This window comes from Squalius cephalus (genome assembly GCF_949319135.1).
Source record: "Squalius cephalus genome assembly, chromosome: 17".
In the NCBI taxonomy this organism is placed as follows: Eukaryota; Metazoa; Chordata; class Actinopteri; order Cypriniformes; family Leuciscidae; genus Squalius; species Squalius cephalus.
Window position 1 is genome coordinate 11,338,066 of NC_137138.1, and position 14,806 is coordinate 11,352,871.

The 14,806-nt window shown below is 46.7% G+C and overlaps 1 protein-coding gene across 1 annotated transcript in view; it reads right to left on the reverse strand.

Moving 5' to 3' along the window:
* LOC307174432 (uncharacterized protein) overlaps positions 1-14,806 on the reverse strand; it is a 64,997-nt gene that overhangs the window by 36,416 nt on the left and 13,775 nt on the right. Inside the window, exons 2-4 of the mRNA XM_079898236.1 lie at positions 2,574-2,718; positions 2,171-2,329; positions 897-1,092 (exon numbers count right to left, since the gene is read on the reverse strand). Of these exons, the coding sequence (XP_079754362.1) occupies positions 897-1,092; positions 2,171-2,329; positions 2,574-2,718 (500 nt within the window). The remainder of the gene's footprint in view (positions 1-896; positions 1,093-2,170; positions 2,330-2,573; positions 2,719-14,806) is intronic.

A 14,806-nucleotide genomic window follows, 5' to 3' on the forward strand; every position in this document is an offset into this window, starting at 1 on the left:
TACAGTAAATCCATTTTAAAGTCCAAAAAAATCTGCTAAAATGCCTTTCCCCCCCCCCTTAACCTGACATGGGCCTCTTGTTCTGCAATGTAATAATCTATAATCCATGTACACACTCCAGCTAAATACATTTTGCATCTCCTGTCGCTAACTTTGCTTTGCTCAATTACAGCTAATGCCAAACAGATTAGACTGGCATCTAAAATGGCAGATAAGTTTCTTGTTTACAGTGGAGACACCAAAATGTTAATGTCAACAATCACACTTAGGGTACTAGAAACGACTCCTTTACTCCGTACACAATATTCAACAGCAAATAAATATGGCACTCAGTATGAACAATGCATGCATGGAATTGGGAACTTCGGATTTAAGACTAGGATACTTGCACTATAGGTAAAGGTTCAAGTTTATAATAATTGTATTTAATAAAAGCATTCATTAAACGAGTGCTACAGTGCTGGCAGTGCCAGCAAAATAAATGTTATGCCATGCCATTTTTAAAAAACCAACAAATCATACTTGTTCAAATTTTTCATCAGATATTATTTATGTAAGAAATCGTGCTGGTAAATTGTAACAGATAGTTGCACATAAAAAATACAAAGTCTCAATCTGCTTGTCAGCAACAAAATGGCAAATCCATCTGGAATCTTGGATGAGTAAAAACGCAGATGTTCGGCTTGGGGTATAGTAACTCCTATACGAGAGACACTCATCCTTCATAAACCTGACTTTGGGTTTAAATGCCGACTGGGAACGTTCTGGAGATGTATTTACAGTACGTGTCATGTACTCAGCTGGTGAGATGAAGGATATTCTCATCCTACACATAGTAGGTACTACATCCTTGCATGTTTCGACCACACAAAACAAAATTATGTTTGAAAACTGACCTCAAAAGGGGTCTCAAACCCCTCAATGATTCCTCCCACCATTACCAGCCCATCAGTGGATATTCCCAGACCGTCCTTATAGGCCCAGTCCACGCTCTCAACCATTGAGCAATCCACATACAATGCCAAACGGCCAGAGGAGACGCTGATGGCCACGCGGTGCCAACCTCCATCGGACAGCACTGCCACGGGGAATCTGGGAACGACAGGACAGGTTTTGAAAAACTAACTACTTTATTTAGTTTTCTTGACAAGGTGGGCTAAACAAATCGCATGTTAAAGTATCAGAGAACAGGGAGAGTTGGGAGAACCCAAGAAAAGTAGAAGCCATTAAATTTCCTGGCAAAACATTCAGAGACACAACACTTCCTGTCTGTGTAATGATACATGACTTTTTTTTTTTTGCATATGCAAGTTTAAACTAAACAGAAAACCATATGAGAACACAGTAAGAACATTTTGGCATTGTTATGTCACCTTATGATGAATGAGAAGCACAAACAGGTAAAATGCATTCCATTTATTTTGTCCTGCAGGTGGGTAATTAGGCGACAGGTCCAAATATTAGTTTTGAGAGGCCACGAGTTAAATCTCATGCCTCATTTATACGTCTCGACTGTAAGGCTTGGCTTAAGTCACAGAAATCTAGATTTAATATATCCCAGAGCTTCACAAAACGGTGGGGTCTGTGCTTGTGTTTAAGATTAACAATTAGCCAAAACTAATACTCTACTGACATGAAGGATGAGGAGATGATGAGAATGGTTTTGTCATCATGGAAGAGGAACAAAGAAGGTCAATGACATTAAAAAGCAAGCAACAGAAAAAAAAAAGAGGAGAAGTAGAATAAACAGACTGTGGTTACATAAGAGGATTCACTGAGATGTGCCTTTTTAATTATCTTTTTCCTGCCAAGATGATGGCTTTGGGACCAAAGTATGAACCACAAAATAATCAAGACCACCAAGTAATTGAGTTTTCAGATGGTTGCCCGTTAATCCTCATTTAAGAATGATTCAACATTGGCAATTATATAGTCTTGTCTACTTTCCAAGCGTTCTTGTCATGAATTTTTTTTTTCTGTGATTAATTGTTCAGATCAGATGATTTAACTGCTTAATAAAAAAATAAGAACAGAGATCAGGGACTCTCTGAAATGTCTTAGGGACTTAGATATTTCCTACATGGCAAATGCAAGAGATAAAATTAAAGTGTGCAATTTTTAAAACAGGTTTCCTAAACACTCCCTGTCCGCCACTGAAGTGAAGACTCACTCGTAGTGTCGTTGTTGGGTGCTGATGAAGGTGAAGGTGTAGGCACTGATGCGGATCTGCAGGAGAATGTGTCCGTCTGGACAGAGGAAGGTCAGCACACTGCGGTCTTCAGACTGGGAGCTACGCAGACGCAACAGCAAACTGAACTCATCACCAAACCTGAGAAAGAAATAAAAGAGAAAACTTGATATTACATGATTACACTAGTTTTAAGAAAGAATATCATATATAAAGTTAAAAAAGAAAAACCCAAGTAGATATTCTAGCAAAGACCCAAAATTGTTATATTGTATATGTACATGTTTCAATCATAACGCATGTACACACCAAGTTTGGAGTGTCTTAACTGAAGAACAAAATAAAAATGCTTTTTTTAATGTCAGTGGCTGGTGAGTGTACGTACCTGTGTCCAAACACCTGCTGTAGTGGTACAGAGAGGGTGGAGTACTGGCCTACATGCAGGACTGGACATCTTCGATCTTCATGCGTTACTGATGCGTTGCTGTGATTAGCCACCTGCCATAGATGATCAAGAAGGTCTACAGCTTCTGACAAATAATTAAAAGTAAATGGAAAAAAAATGTTAGGTCCATTTAAGCACATTTTCAACAAAACTTCAGCATTTTTGCTGAAACATACTGTGGGAGGGTGAGGAAGTCACAGGGTGACTAGGTCTAACCCTAAATTGCATAATGGATCCCAGAAACATCTGTTTTAGATAACGCAGCAGGTATGAGAACCGAGCCTGTAAACAAAAGGCTCTGTTGTGTAGGTGCATTTTTCTAATATTAATCATTAGCTCTGTTGAAGTCTTAGCAACTTTGAGGGTAGTCTGTGTGAGAGAGCAGTCACTCAGGAAATCAGTTCAACATACAAAGAAACAGACCTGTTCAGTCCTTTCATTAAATGTTTAGAGGGTCATAACAAGTCAGCTGGTCTTAAATGGAGCAGTCATACCCCATAGTGCCCACCATTGTGTTCCCTCTTTAACATGCTCGTTTCCTGCGGGCGCTGAAGGTCTTAATTTACAGAGTATACTGTGTGCTTGCTCGTGTTTATGTGTGTGTGAATATCTCATGCCTCCAGGTTGCAGGCTTGTGTTTTAGTGTGTAGTATTGTACAAAATGAGACAAATAAATCTTGCCGAATGCTGAATTTAATCAAATGAGAGTAAGTGACTCAGAAAGCACAGCTCGCAATGAGCAGGTCTGAAACACACCTGGCAGGGAAGCCAGCTGACTCTGAGAGAACTGATCCATCAACACAGACTTTCTATTGGAATGCAAATCTTCATTTACAAGACAAAGTTGAAAGTGAAAGTGAAGGCCTAGAATTAAATTTAAACACCCACTTAACATGGATGGGTTAAATTGTTATATATAAATATAAAACAATATAAAACAGATATGTTTTAGCCAATTTTGGGTAAAAGAGATTGTAGTTAAAGTGCCCCAAATTTTGTTTTGGAGTCTCCTACAATACGTTTACATGCATCCAAGGTCAAAAAAACACTTTCATTTTCTCGGGCGGGTCACAGTAGCTGTCGTTCACACGCAGCCAATGAAAACCATAGGCTGGCATTATGCAAATGTGTTACTCGTTTCAGCAGTTCAGAATTGATTCTTTCTTTTAGGAGACAAAAACTGTATTTGTTGTGCACTTTGATCTTTAAAACTTTGCAGACATTTTACCTTCAGAAACAGCCAGCTATATTACACACTGCATAAAAGGTAATATTTGAAAAAGCATTATAGAGGCACTTTACTATTGGTGATTGTCACTCTTGAAATGAAAGATCAAGATGAGCAGTGCATTGTGGGATACAGTATTCCACACAGAATACTCAGACTGTACTGCATACTATATGTGTTATAGCTGATAAACAATAAATAGAAAATATTAATTTATACATTTATACTACCGTTCAAAAGTTTGAGGTCTGTAAGATTTTTCGATGTTGTTGAGAAAATCTTATGCTCACCAAGGCTGCATTTATTTGATGAAAAATACAGTAAAAACAATAATAACGTGAAATATTGTTACAATTGACAACAAACTGTTTACTATTTTAATACATTTTAAGCCGTTACTCCAGTCTTCAGTGTCACATGATCATTAAGAAATCATTCTAATAGGCTGAACTGGTGCTCATGAAACATTTCTTGTTATTATCAATAACAAAATAACATGAAAACCATGATACATTTTTTTTCAGGATTCTTTGATGAACAGAAAGTTCAAAAGAACTGCATTTATTTGAAATATAAATCTTTTATAACAATATAAATGTCTTCACTGTCACTTTTGATCAATTTAATACTTATATTCAGCAAGGACATATTGATTTCTTTCAAAAGAATAAAATACTAACACTATTGAACGTATAGTATGAAAAATGGATATTCATTTTTAGATCTGAAAAATAATTACTTTATTATTATTATTCAGTTATTAGTGTTTTTAAAGATTACCTAAGTGAGTGTTAGAGCATGCAAAATTATACATGATGACACTGACATCAAGACTGCCTCTGCCAACACTGCAGAGAAGACAAGGAGAACAACACAAGGAGAAGAGTGAGTCAACAGGTTAAGCGAGGATTCTGATGACTGAACATGCACACTGACCACAGCAGATTTACACACTGTGTAACGAGCACTGCACCAAGACTGCAAGCCTTTTTCCAGGAACATGTAATTGCTCCAACAGGATTACACATCCCCCTCTTCCCTTACTCACCCCCAGTCACATAGTAAACACACTGCAAAGTGAACATGCTCCAAACTTCCCCAGACTTTTTGATTTTAGAAATTTCAGCAATTCCTTAATTACATTTTCTCATACTCTTCCAGCTCAAATATAACAGTTCTAAATGGACAGCTAGATTCTATGCTGCACTCCAGTCAATTCCACAGTGGTTGTCACATTATTCATGGAAATTAGTCAAGCTGTATTGGTCACACAGATTTACGTTGGAAACAAGATATGCAAACCCCTATCTGGTGACACAGACTAAAATCCACCTTTCAAAACCTTTCTATGATTGTTTCTGAACCACTAGCCAACAATATCAGCAAGATATCCAATGGAAACTTTCACTGATATTCTGAGAGAATTTGGCTCACTTCTTGTCCTTACAATGATATATCAACAAACCGAGCCTGCAGGCTGAAAGTCTGAAAACAAAAGAAGTGATTTTCAGGTTAAGACCTGCTTTAGAATAACAAAAAGATCCATAAATACTGAGGATATGACATCACACTCACATCAAAGCTCAGATGACTTCAGTCCAGATGTTGAGATGCTGTCATCCCAACAACCCAAGGATATTCCACTTATTTAGATTATAATCTATAGAGAGTTGGTTGGAGAAATTTGCTTGTGAAGCATTACGGCAACATGGTATCATTTATCCAAAAAACTCAAGAAAAGAAAGTAAGACAAGAAGGAGGAGAAGAGCGAAACAAAGGGAACTAGAGAAAGGATACACTCTGCGATTTTAGGAAAGGTTAAAGTTTAACGATTCTTACCCAAGTTCTCAATAGCAAAATGACTGATGCATTTTCCCTCCGTTTCAGACGACACAGAAATGACAACACACGCAAAAAAAAAAAAAAAACATAAACCAGATGCCTGAAATCGTTCTTACTTGAAACTTGTGTACTCGTAAACTATCGCCATATCCTGAGGGGAACCGTGGTGTCCGTGTTTCAAAACAAGGCTTGTGATCAAAGCTGTGTTTATGACGGGTAAGATTGATTTGGGGGTCACACAATGCATACAGTCTGAATACTTTCTGCAAGGGCTGTGAGTGATACATTCTCATCAGTCAAGCATTTTCCATAGGCTCGGGCCTACAGTACTTCCTGTGGCTGTGTTTGGGAGAGCATGGACTTCGCCAAGGAGAACATTCCTCTAGGACACATCATGTCTGCAAGCCGTACGACTGCCACATGGATGTGCAACAGAGTGGATAATAGGGCACATAAACCAACTCCGATAAAAGACAAACTTCTTCAATTACAAGTTATTAGAGCTAGTGTGGAAAGTGTGCTTTGAAACTACGGCTATTATCACTCATAGCAGATTAAAATAAAAAAATTAAAATAGTAAAAATTTGAATTAGTACACAGAAGAGTTTGATCAAAATTACCTTATTTAAATACAATTTAAATTTGGAATTATAATAGTTAAGTATAATTTCAATAATTAATCTTATTAAAATTTTTGCTACTCAACCAAATAATGAATGATCTTCATAGTTTAAACAATTTCACTTAAGGAAGGAGTTCGGACACTCCTCACACTCACTCACTCGGAGTTTGTGAGGCATTGCACAAGTTGCGAGTCAGATAACCAGATAATCGTGTCAAAGCAGCTGGTACAGTACATGGCACAACTATACTGCATGGCGAGCTGGCGGCAATCACATGAGCTTTGGTGCTATGCAGAGACTGAAGTTCTCTTACGAGAGGTTCTCTCGTATTGCGTAGTTGCTACGCTACGGGAAAGCCTTTCTTTCTCGAGATACTGAAGCCAAAAATTATCCTTAATTTTTATAATCTTGTCAACGCAGTGCGGCAGCCTGCAGACCTAGGGCGAGCTACTAGCGTGCCCATTGGCTGCCCTGCGGCAACTGCAGCAGCCTACCGCTGAGCCCTTGGCGTGACGTCACGACCAATGAGCGCGCTTGGCGCGCTTACTGCGTCACAGCCCGCGAAAAGGGGGGTGTGGCTTAGCGTATATAAACAGGGCTCGGAGGCTGCTTCTCTGATTTCTGTCTTTTCAGCGAAGCTCTTCGCATCGCTGCTCTCCGAGGAAGCCGCCGTTGAATCAAGCGACCAGCACGCCGAGGATCTCAGCCTGAGGACGCCGGCCGCCTTCGCCGCCTTCAGCCTTCCCTGCCTGCTTCGCTATCCGGCGAATATATCCTTTACTGCTCTGTGTTGTATGTGTGTGTGTGTTCGCCCCGCGACACACTTTGCATCTAAAAGAGCGCGAGGCGTTGTTGCAAATGCCTCGCTCATCCTGTGGCTCGTGCAGAGCCTCGCTCAGCGACGGAGACCGCCACGTGGTCTGCGCTCTCTGCCTGGGCCTCGACCACGCAGCCCGCGCCCTCTCCACGGGCGGCTGCGAACAGTGTGAGGACTTGCCGATGTCGACCCTGCGGGCTCGACTCGCCATGTTTGATGATCCTCCACCTTCCCCGGCTGCCTCTTCAGGGCCGCGAAAGAAGAAACGCCGCTCTCAAAGGCCTCCCGAGCCGGTGGTTATAGCTGAGCGCTCGCCGGAGCCCCTCCCGCGAGCCTCGCTCTCTCCTTCTCCCCCACCCTTCACCGACGCGCAGCGGCCGGCCACTGCCTGCACTGCCGTCGCCTTTGGGGATGAAGCAGATGACGCCGCTGACAGCTGCTCTCTGCTTGCTTCGGACAGCGAGGAATGGTCGGGCTCTCACCGCTCCGCCTCCTCGACTCCAGAGTCTGGCAGGTCCCGCTCCAGTGTTGACGCGGAGCTTATCCGCCTCCTCACCAAAGCGGTCGACCGACTGGGATTGGACTGGTCCCCACCCAAGGAGCCCGCGCCGAACCGACTCGACGGGTGTTTTCTGCCTAGCCGCCGCCAAGCGCCAGCCTCTAGGTCAGCACCCTTCCTGCCCGAGCTCCATGCGGAGCTATCGAAGTCGTGGAACGCGCCCTTCTCCGCTAGACTCCGCTCATCTGTCTCCTCGGCCCTCTCCCAGGTGGACGGGGCCGCCGAGAAAGGATATACCGGCATCCCTTCCGTTGAGGAAGCGGTGGCAACGCACCTTTGCCCGCCGTCTGCTAGATGGCGCTCAAAGTCTGCCCTGCCGTCCAAAGCCTGCAGGACCACATCAGCTCTCGCCGGCCGCGCATTCGCCGCCTCCGGCCAAGCTGCTTCCGCCCTGCACTCGATGGCTGTTCTCCAGATCCTGCAAGCCGACCTCCTCCGTGAATTGGACGAGAAGGGCTCGGATCACACAGCCTTAACAGATCTGCGCAGCGCGACGGACCTTTCGCTCCGCGCTACCAAAACCGCTGCACAAGCCATCGGCAGATCCATGGCCGCGCTCACCGTCATCGACAGACACTTATGGTTGACGCTGGCGGATATGAGTGAGTCAGAACGCGCTGTTTTCCTCAACGCCCCGCTCTCGCCCACTGGCCTCTTCGGCCCTGCGGTCAGCGGGATTGTGGACCGCTTCTCTGAAGTACAGAAGGCGTCGCAGGCTATGAATCTCTTCCTGCCCCGCCGCTCGAGCCCAGCCGCAGGCCGCTCTCAAGCTCAGCCTCCTGCGCGCAGCTCCACACAGCGCTCGTCTCGGCCACCAACTGCTTCGCAGCGACGCCAGGGCGGCCGCCCTAGGTCGCGCTCAACCAGCCGTCACAGACCGCCGCCCCCCCGGGGTCCGCGTCCCAAGATAACGCTGAAGTCTGAGCCCGCGAAGTCCTCCTAGCACCCGCAGGGAGGAAAAGATGGCTGAGTCCCGCTGCGGCCGGACCGCCATCAAAACGCCCAGCTCTGTCAGTCCCCTCAGTACAGGCTACTGCAGCAGCTTACACCGCAGCCAACGAGCCAGTAATACCACTCGCTCGCCTGCACACAAACGCCGTTTTTACGGCGGCCCAAATAAATCTCAGAAAGAGTGTAAATTCGGGTTTTCCGGCTCCGGCCGAAGGTGTTGTAAGTGCAGAAAATGTGCCCACTCCCACGTGCTCACTGCTTCACACAAACACGGTCCCCATGGTAACGCGCTCAGAGCGCTCTCTCATAAAGCGGTCACACACCGCTCGAGTACTAAGTGTAGTAAATGTGCCCACAACTCTGTGCTCACATCTACCCGTAACTCGCTCTGTCACTCGGTTACCCCGGGCAACAACGGCTCAGGCCGAGAGTATTATAAGTGTAGAAAATGTGCCCACTCCCATGTGCTCACTGCTTCACACAAACAGGGTCCCCATGGTAACGCGCACAGAGCGCTCTCTCATGAAGCGGACGCAAGCCGCTCGAGTATTAAGTGTAGAAAATGTGCCCACAGCCTTGTGCTCACACCTACCCGCTGTTCGCTCTGCCAGTCAGTTACCTTGGGTCACAGACCCTCTAAAGCTCCCAAACACTGGCCATGTCATAAGTGTAAACTCTGCGCCCGCTCACGAGCACGCGCACTCACTTTTAGACATTATAATCCCCACGCCACTCTCGCGCCTGGGATGTTTGACAGCAAATCACGCTCCATCCGATGGGACCGAGCTACTGAATGCTGTTCAGTCGGCCAATACTGTTTACCAGCCCCCGTGTTCGAGCACCAGCGGCGCGCACGCCGCTCCATCCTCTCTGATACAGGTTCCCCATCCCGCGCAGCGCGGCGATCTGAACCCAGAGACCATTCGACCCCTAGCTATGCATGCGAAAGCATGGGAAGCGATTCAGGGCGCGTCAGAATGGGTGCTGAATACTATAAAACACGGCTATTCGCTTCAATTCGCTCGTCGCCCTCCGCGCTTTACAGCACAGACGGAGACGAGAGTGAGTTCAGAAGCTGCGCACCTGCTTCAAGCAGAAATAGCGAAGCTGCTGCGCAAAGGGGCTATAGAACAGGTTCATCCTTCTCTGAGCGAGTCGGGCTTTTACAGCCGCTACTTCCTCGTACCCAAGAAGGACGGAGCGTTAAGACCTATTTTAGATCTGAGACATCTGAACAAAGCCCTCATGAGACGGCCGTTCAAAATGATCACAACCAGAAAAATCCTCGCGCAGATTCGCCCAGGAGACTGGTTTATCTCTCTCGATCTAAAAGACGCATACTTTCAGATCCAGATAACTCCCCGTCACAGGCCATTCTTGAGATTCGCCTTCAACGGTCGAGTATATCAGTACACAGTCCTGCCCTTCGGCCTGTCTTTGGCACCCCGTACATTTACGAAATGCATGGACACGGCCCTCGCTCCCCTGAGAAAACAGGGAATGCGAATACTGAATTATCTGGACGATTGGCTTATTCTAGCGCAGTCAGAGACGGAACTTGTGTCTCACAGAACAGCGCTTCTCAGCCATTTGGAGGAGCTGGGTCTCTCGGTCAACTGGACCAAGAGCTCGCTATCGCCCCGTCAGTCAATTTCCTTTCTTGGAATAGAACTGGACTCGGTGGCTATGACGGCCAGACTGTCGGAGCAGCGCGCGCGCCGCATCCGCCTCCTCGCCGCATCCCTCCAAATAGGCAGCCGGGTTCCGCTGAGGACATTCCAGCGTATCTTGGGGCATATGGCCTCAGCTGCAGCAGCGCTCCAGCTGGGCTTACTGCGCATGCGCCCGCTTCAACGCTGGCTGAAAGCGCGCGTGCCCCACCGAGCCTGGGCGGCCGGCGGCTTGCGAGTCAGAGTGAATCAGGGCTGCATTTCAGCCCTGCAGCCCTGGCTGGCAGCCGAATGGTATCTCACGGGAGTAACTATGGGAGTGATTTCACACCGGAAAGTTGTCTCGACAGACGCTTCCAACCTAGGTTGGGGAGCGCTCTTCGAAGGCAGACCGGTCTATGGCCGCTGGTCAGACCAGGAGAATCTCCTACACATAAACTGTCTAGAGATGCTCGCGGTCGAGAAAGCGCTCAAACACTTCCTCCCATTCCTCCACGGTCACCATGTTCTAGTCCGCACGGACAATACATCGGTAGTGGCCTATGTGAATCGCCAGGGCGGTGTCAGATCAAAGACGCTCTGCACCCTGGCGGAACGCCTCCTCGTGTGGGCTCAGCACTCTCTGCGCTCGCTGAGAGCCGCGCATGTGCCTGGCCACCTGAACGAGGGTCCCGACAGACTGTCCAGGGACAACGTTCCCCCTGGGGAGTGGTCTCTACACCCCCAAACAGTCCAGTTACTGTGGCGCCGTTTCGGCAAAGCGAAAGTCGACCTTTTTGCGTCAAAAGACAACGCTCATTGCCCAGAGTTCTTCTCGAAGAACGAGGACGCGCTGGCCCAGACCTGGCCCAGCGGCCCGTTGTACGCTTTTCCCCCGGTCTCTCTGCTGCCTCAGGTCATCGAGAGAATCAGGGAAGCGCGCCACTCAGTGCTCCTCATAGCCCCATGCTGGGAGAACCAAGCTTGGTTCCCGGATCTAATACAGCTGGCAGACTCAGCCCCCTGGCCGATACCGGTGAAGAGAGACCTTCTCTCTCAAGCCCGCGGCTCGATATGGCATCCCCATCCAGAGCGCTGGTCTCTGCATGCGTGGAGCCTCAACGATTACAGGCTGATCTGCCAGACGGGGTCATGAACACGATCATACAATCTAGAGCCCCCTCTACGAGGCGGCTCTACATGTCGAAATGGTCAGTGTTTAACAGATGGTGCACTGCTAAGGGGCTCAATCCACAGACATGTGGGGTATCGCGAATTCTGTGTTTCCTTCAAGAGCTACTGGACGCGGGCAGGTCCCCCTCCACGCTCAAAGTCTATGTTGCGGCCATTTCAGCGCTCTCTGTTTCAGAGCGGGGCCGCGCATTAGGAAGGAACGAGTTCGTCATCCGCTTCCTTAGGGGAGCCAGGAGGATGAACCCCCCGCGACCCCCCGCGGTTCCTATGTGGGATCTTTCTCTGGTCTTGGAGGCCCTGAGAGCGCATCCCTTCGAACCCTTGGAAACTGTGGATATGAAATACCTCACGCTCAAAACCGTTTTTCTGATAGCACTGTCTTCAGTCAAACGAGTGGGAGACCTTCACGCGTTATCTATTAACGCCGCGTGCCTCGAGTTCGGACCTAATGACTCCAAAGTCATTCTCAGACCGAGGCATGGGTACGTTCCCAAAATTTTGGGCACTCCCTTCAGAGCACAGGTCATTTCCCTCTCAGCCCTGCCAACGCATGGCAGCGAGGCCGATGGTAATCTCCTCTGCCCGGTCAGGGCGTTGAGGAACTACATTTCACGGTCCGCCGCTTTCAGGCGCTCGGATCAGCTCTTTGTTTCGTTTGGTGGGCGCACCAAGGGTCTCGCCGCCTCGAAACACAGCCTGTCCAGATGGATAGTGGACGCTATTGCTGTGGCTTATGCGTCTAAAGACCTGCAGTGCCCATTGGGCATTCGAGCTCACTCCACCAGAGGCATGGCCTCGTCGTGGGCGTGGTCCAGCGGGATTCCCATTCATGACATTTGTGCAGCGGCAGGCTGGGCCTCCCCCTCTACATTTGTTAGGTTTTACAACCTGGATGTTCCCGCCTTGCAGGCGAAAGTGTTATCAGTCTAAGTCTCGCGTATGCCGGCCCACTATCTGTGCGCGGGCTACGGTGTGTGATTTAGCTCTACTGGTTGAGCTGCACTATGCAGGGAATTGTCAGTTCGGACCGGCCGTGCCGCTCCAAACCCCCTAGTGTGTGCTTATGTACGGCGCTAGCCCTCTTTAGGCCGCCCGGCTCTCCGCTATCACGTTCCCCGGGCTCTCCCTGGGACTCATTCAGTGGATGCTGGGCGCGCACGGCGTTGACAAGGGCGTTCCCGTAGCGTAGCAACTACGCAATACGAGAGAACCTCTCGTAAGAGAACGTTTCGGTTACTCACGTAACCTCTGTTCTCTCTAGAAGAGGGAACGAGTATTGCGTAGCCCGCCGTGCTCGCGCCACGAGCTCATTTCGCTTCATGCGACAGAAACCAGAGAAGCAGCCTCCGAGCCCTGTTTATATACGCTAAGCCACACCCCCCTTTTCGCGGGCTGTGACGCAGTAAGCGCGCCAAGCGCGCTCATTGGTCGTGACGTCACGCCAAGGGCTCAGCGGTAGGCTGCTGCAGTTGCCGCAGGGCAGCCAATGGGCACGCTAGTAGCTCGCCCTAGGTCTGCAGGCTGCCGCACTGCGTTGACAAGATTATAAAAATTAAGGATAATTTTTGGCTTCAGTATCTCGAGAAAGAAAGGCTTTCCCGTAGCGTAGCAACTACGCAATACTCGTTCCCTCTTCTAGAGAGAACAGAGGTTACGTGAGTAACCGAAACGCTTTCAATGTAGCTGCTATAGCTTCAGATAGAAAAAATAAATAAAATAAAAAGACAAGTGAGCAAATTATTTGCTGAAAAGCAGAGAAAGGCATAGCCATTCCTTTCAACAAAAACAACTATAGTGCATTTGTGTGTGTGTGTCAGAGTATCACGCTGTAGGGTTGCAGCTATAATAATATTTATAGATCTAGCTAGCCTATGTGACATGGTTGTGATTTGGCAATAGGGGACAGCCTATATGCTGGTTAAAATTGGGCAGACTCCCTGAATTTTTAAAACAGGTTTAAAAATGGGGGTCGGGAGGTGGTTGTAACATGCTCGGCTTGGCTTGTAATTCCTCTCACACATTGTGAGCCATGACCATACAAGCATCAATGATTTCTTCCGAGAGGGGGTGAAGCTTGTACGACAGCAAAAATCATATGCCCGGCTTTAGTAGTCAAAAGATTTCAGTCAATTAAAAGTAACTATAAAAGTACTAATTATGCAACCACTGTTTCATTTCCTGTCTGTACCTCTATGTGATGCATAATCAGAATAATTGATCAAACGTAAGAGAACTAGAATAATGAATGTTTGGCATTCTGTAATAACGGGATATGATAATAACTTGTCTGTAGTGTCTCAACAGCCATAGCACAGTACTGTATTGTTCTACAAGACATGCATCAAAAGCCACAACTGCATCTCAAATGAAAGACCCTTCATTTTGACCATGCCCTGCAGCGAAGACCCTCATGATTATTCACACATGCCTGTTGGAATCTTTCCTTAGAAACAAACAACATTTGTGGTGAAATGTTCAAGCTCTTTTCCAAAATACAGAGGTGGACAGACCACTTAGAGAGGCCACGGGTGAATGACACAAAAAAGTGTGGAAAGAATGTGCCAGAGACAAAGCGATGGAAAGATAATTTGAAGGCAGACGAATGAGTTGCTCTGCCCTGGTAGTAAAGTCTGTTCTTCTCTCATAACTCTTCCATAATGGTTTGTAGTGGGTAGAAGAATCCTTCAGTAGGCTCATTTGAAACGGGATGCTGCATGAGGAGTAACCTAAAGAATAAAAGCAAAACCCTTACGGTCAAGCCATAAATACATGAGCCACAGACAGCTTAGAGTTTAAAAGCAGGAGGGATGACAAGACTGATGCAAAACAGTTCCCCTTTACATTAGAAGGTGAAATAAATAATACCCCATTACAACCATTTAAATTCATTTAATTCATTCATTTTTAAATTCAAATTATTTTTTAAATTCAAAACCATTTAAATGAGTAAAATACCAGAAGGATGAAAATGACTTTTATTCATTGTGTAGAGCTCAAAAATACATGCTACAAGAAAATCAAACAGAAAAAGCCTTTATTTCTGCAGAAAAGCTTGAAAGTGCAAATAAGAGATGCCTGTAAAGTAATAAAGTAGCATATGGTGCAAAACAACTGAAGTAAAGCATCTTCTTAAGCATATCCTGCGAAAGCCGGTTAGTTTTGTTCCTAACAGCCCAATACACAGCTCCAGATGTCGATGTCTGTATCATGTGGGAGGAGTGTTCAGACACCGCATAACACTGGCACTCAGGGATTGTGTTGATGGATCGCATGTGCGGACACTAAATAAAATCCAGAATTAGCCACAAGT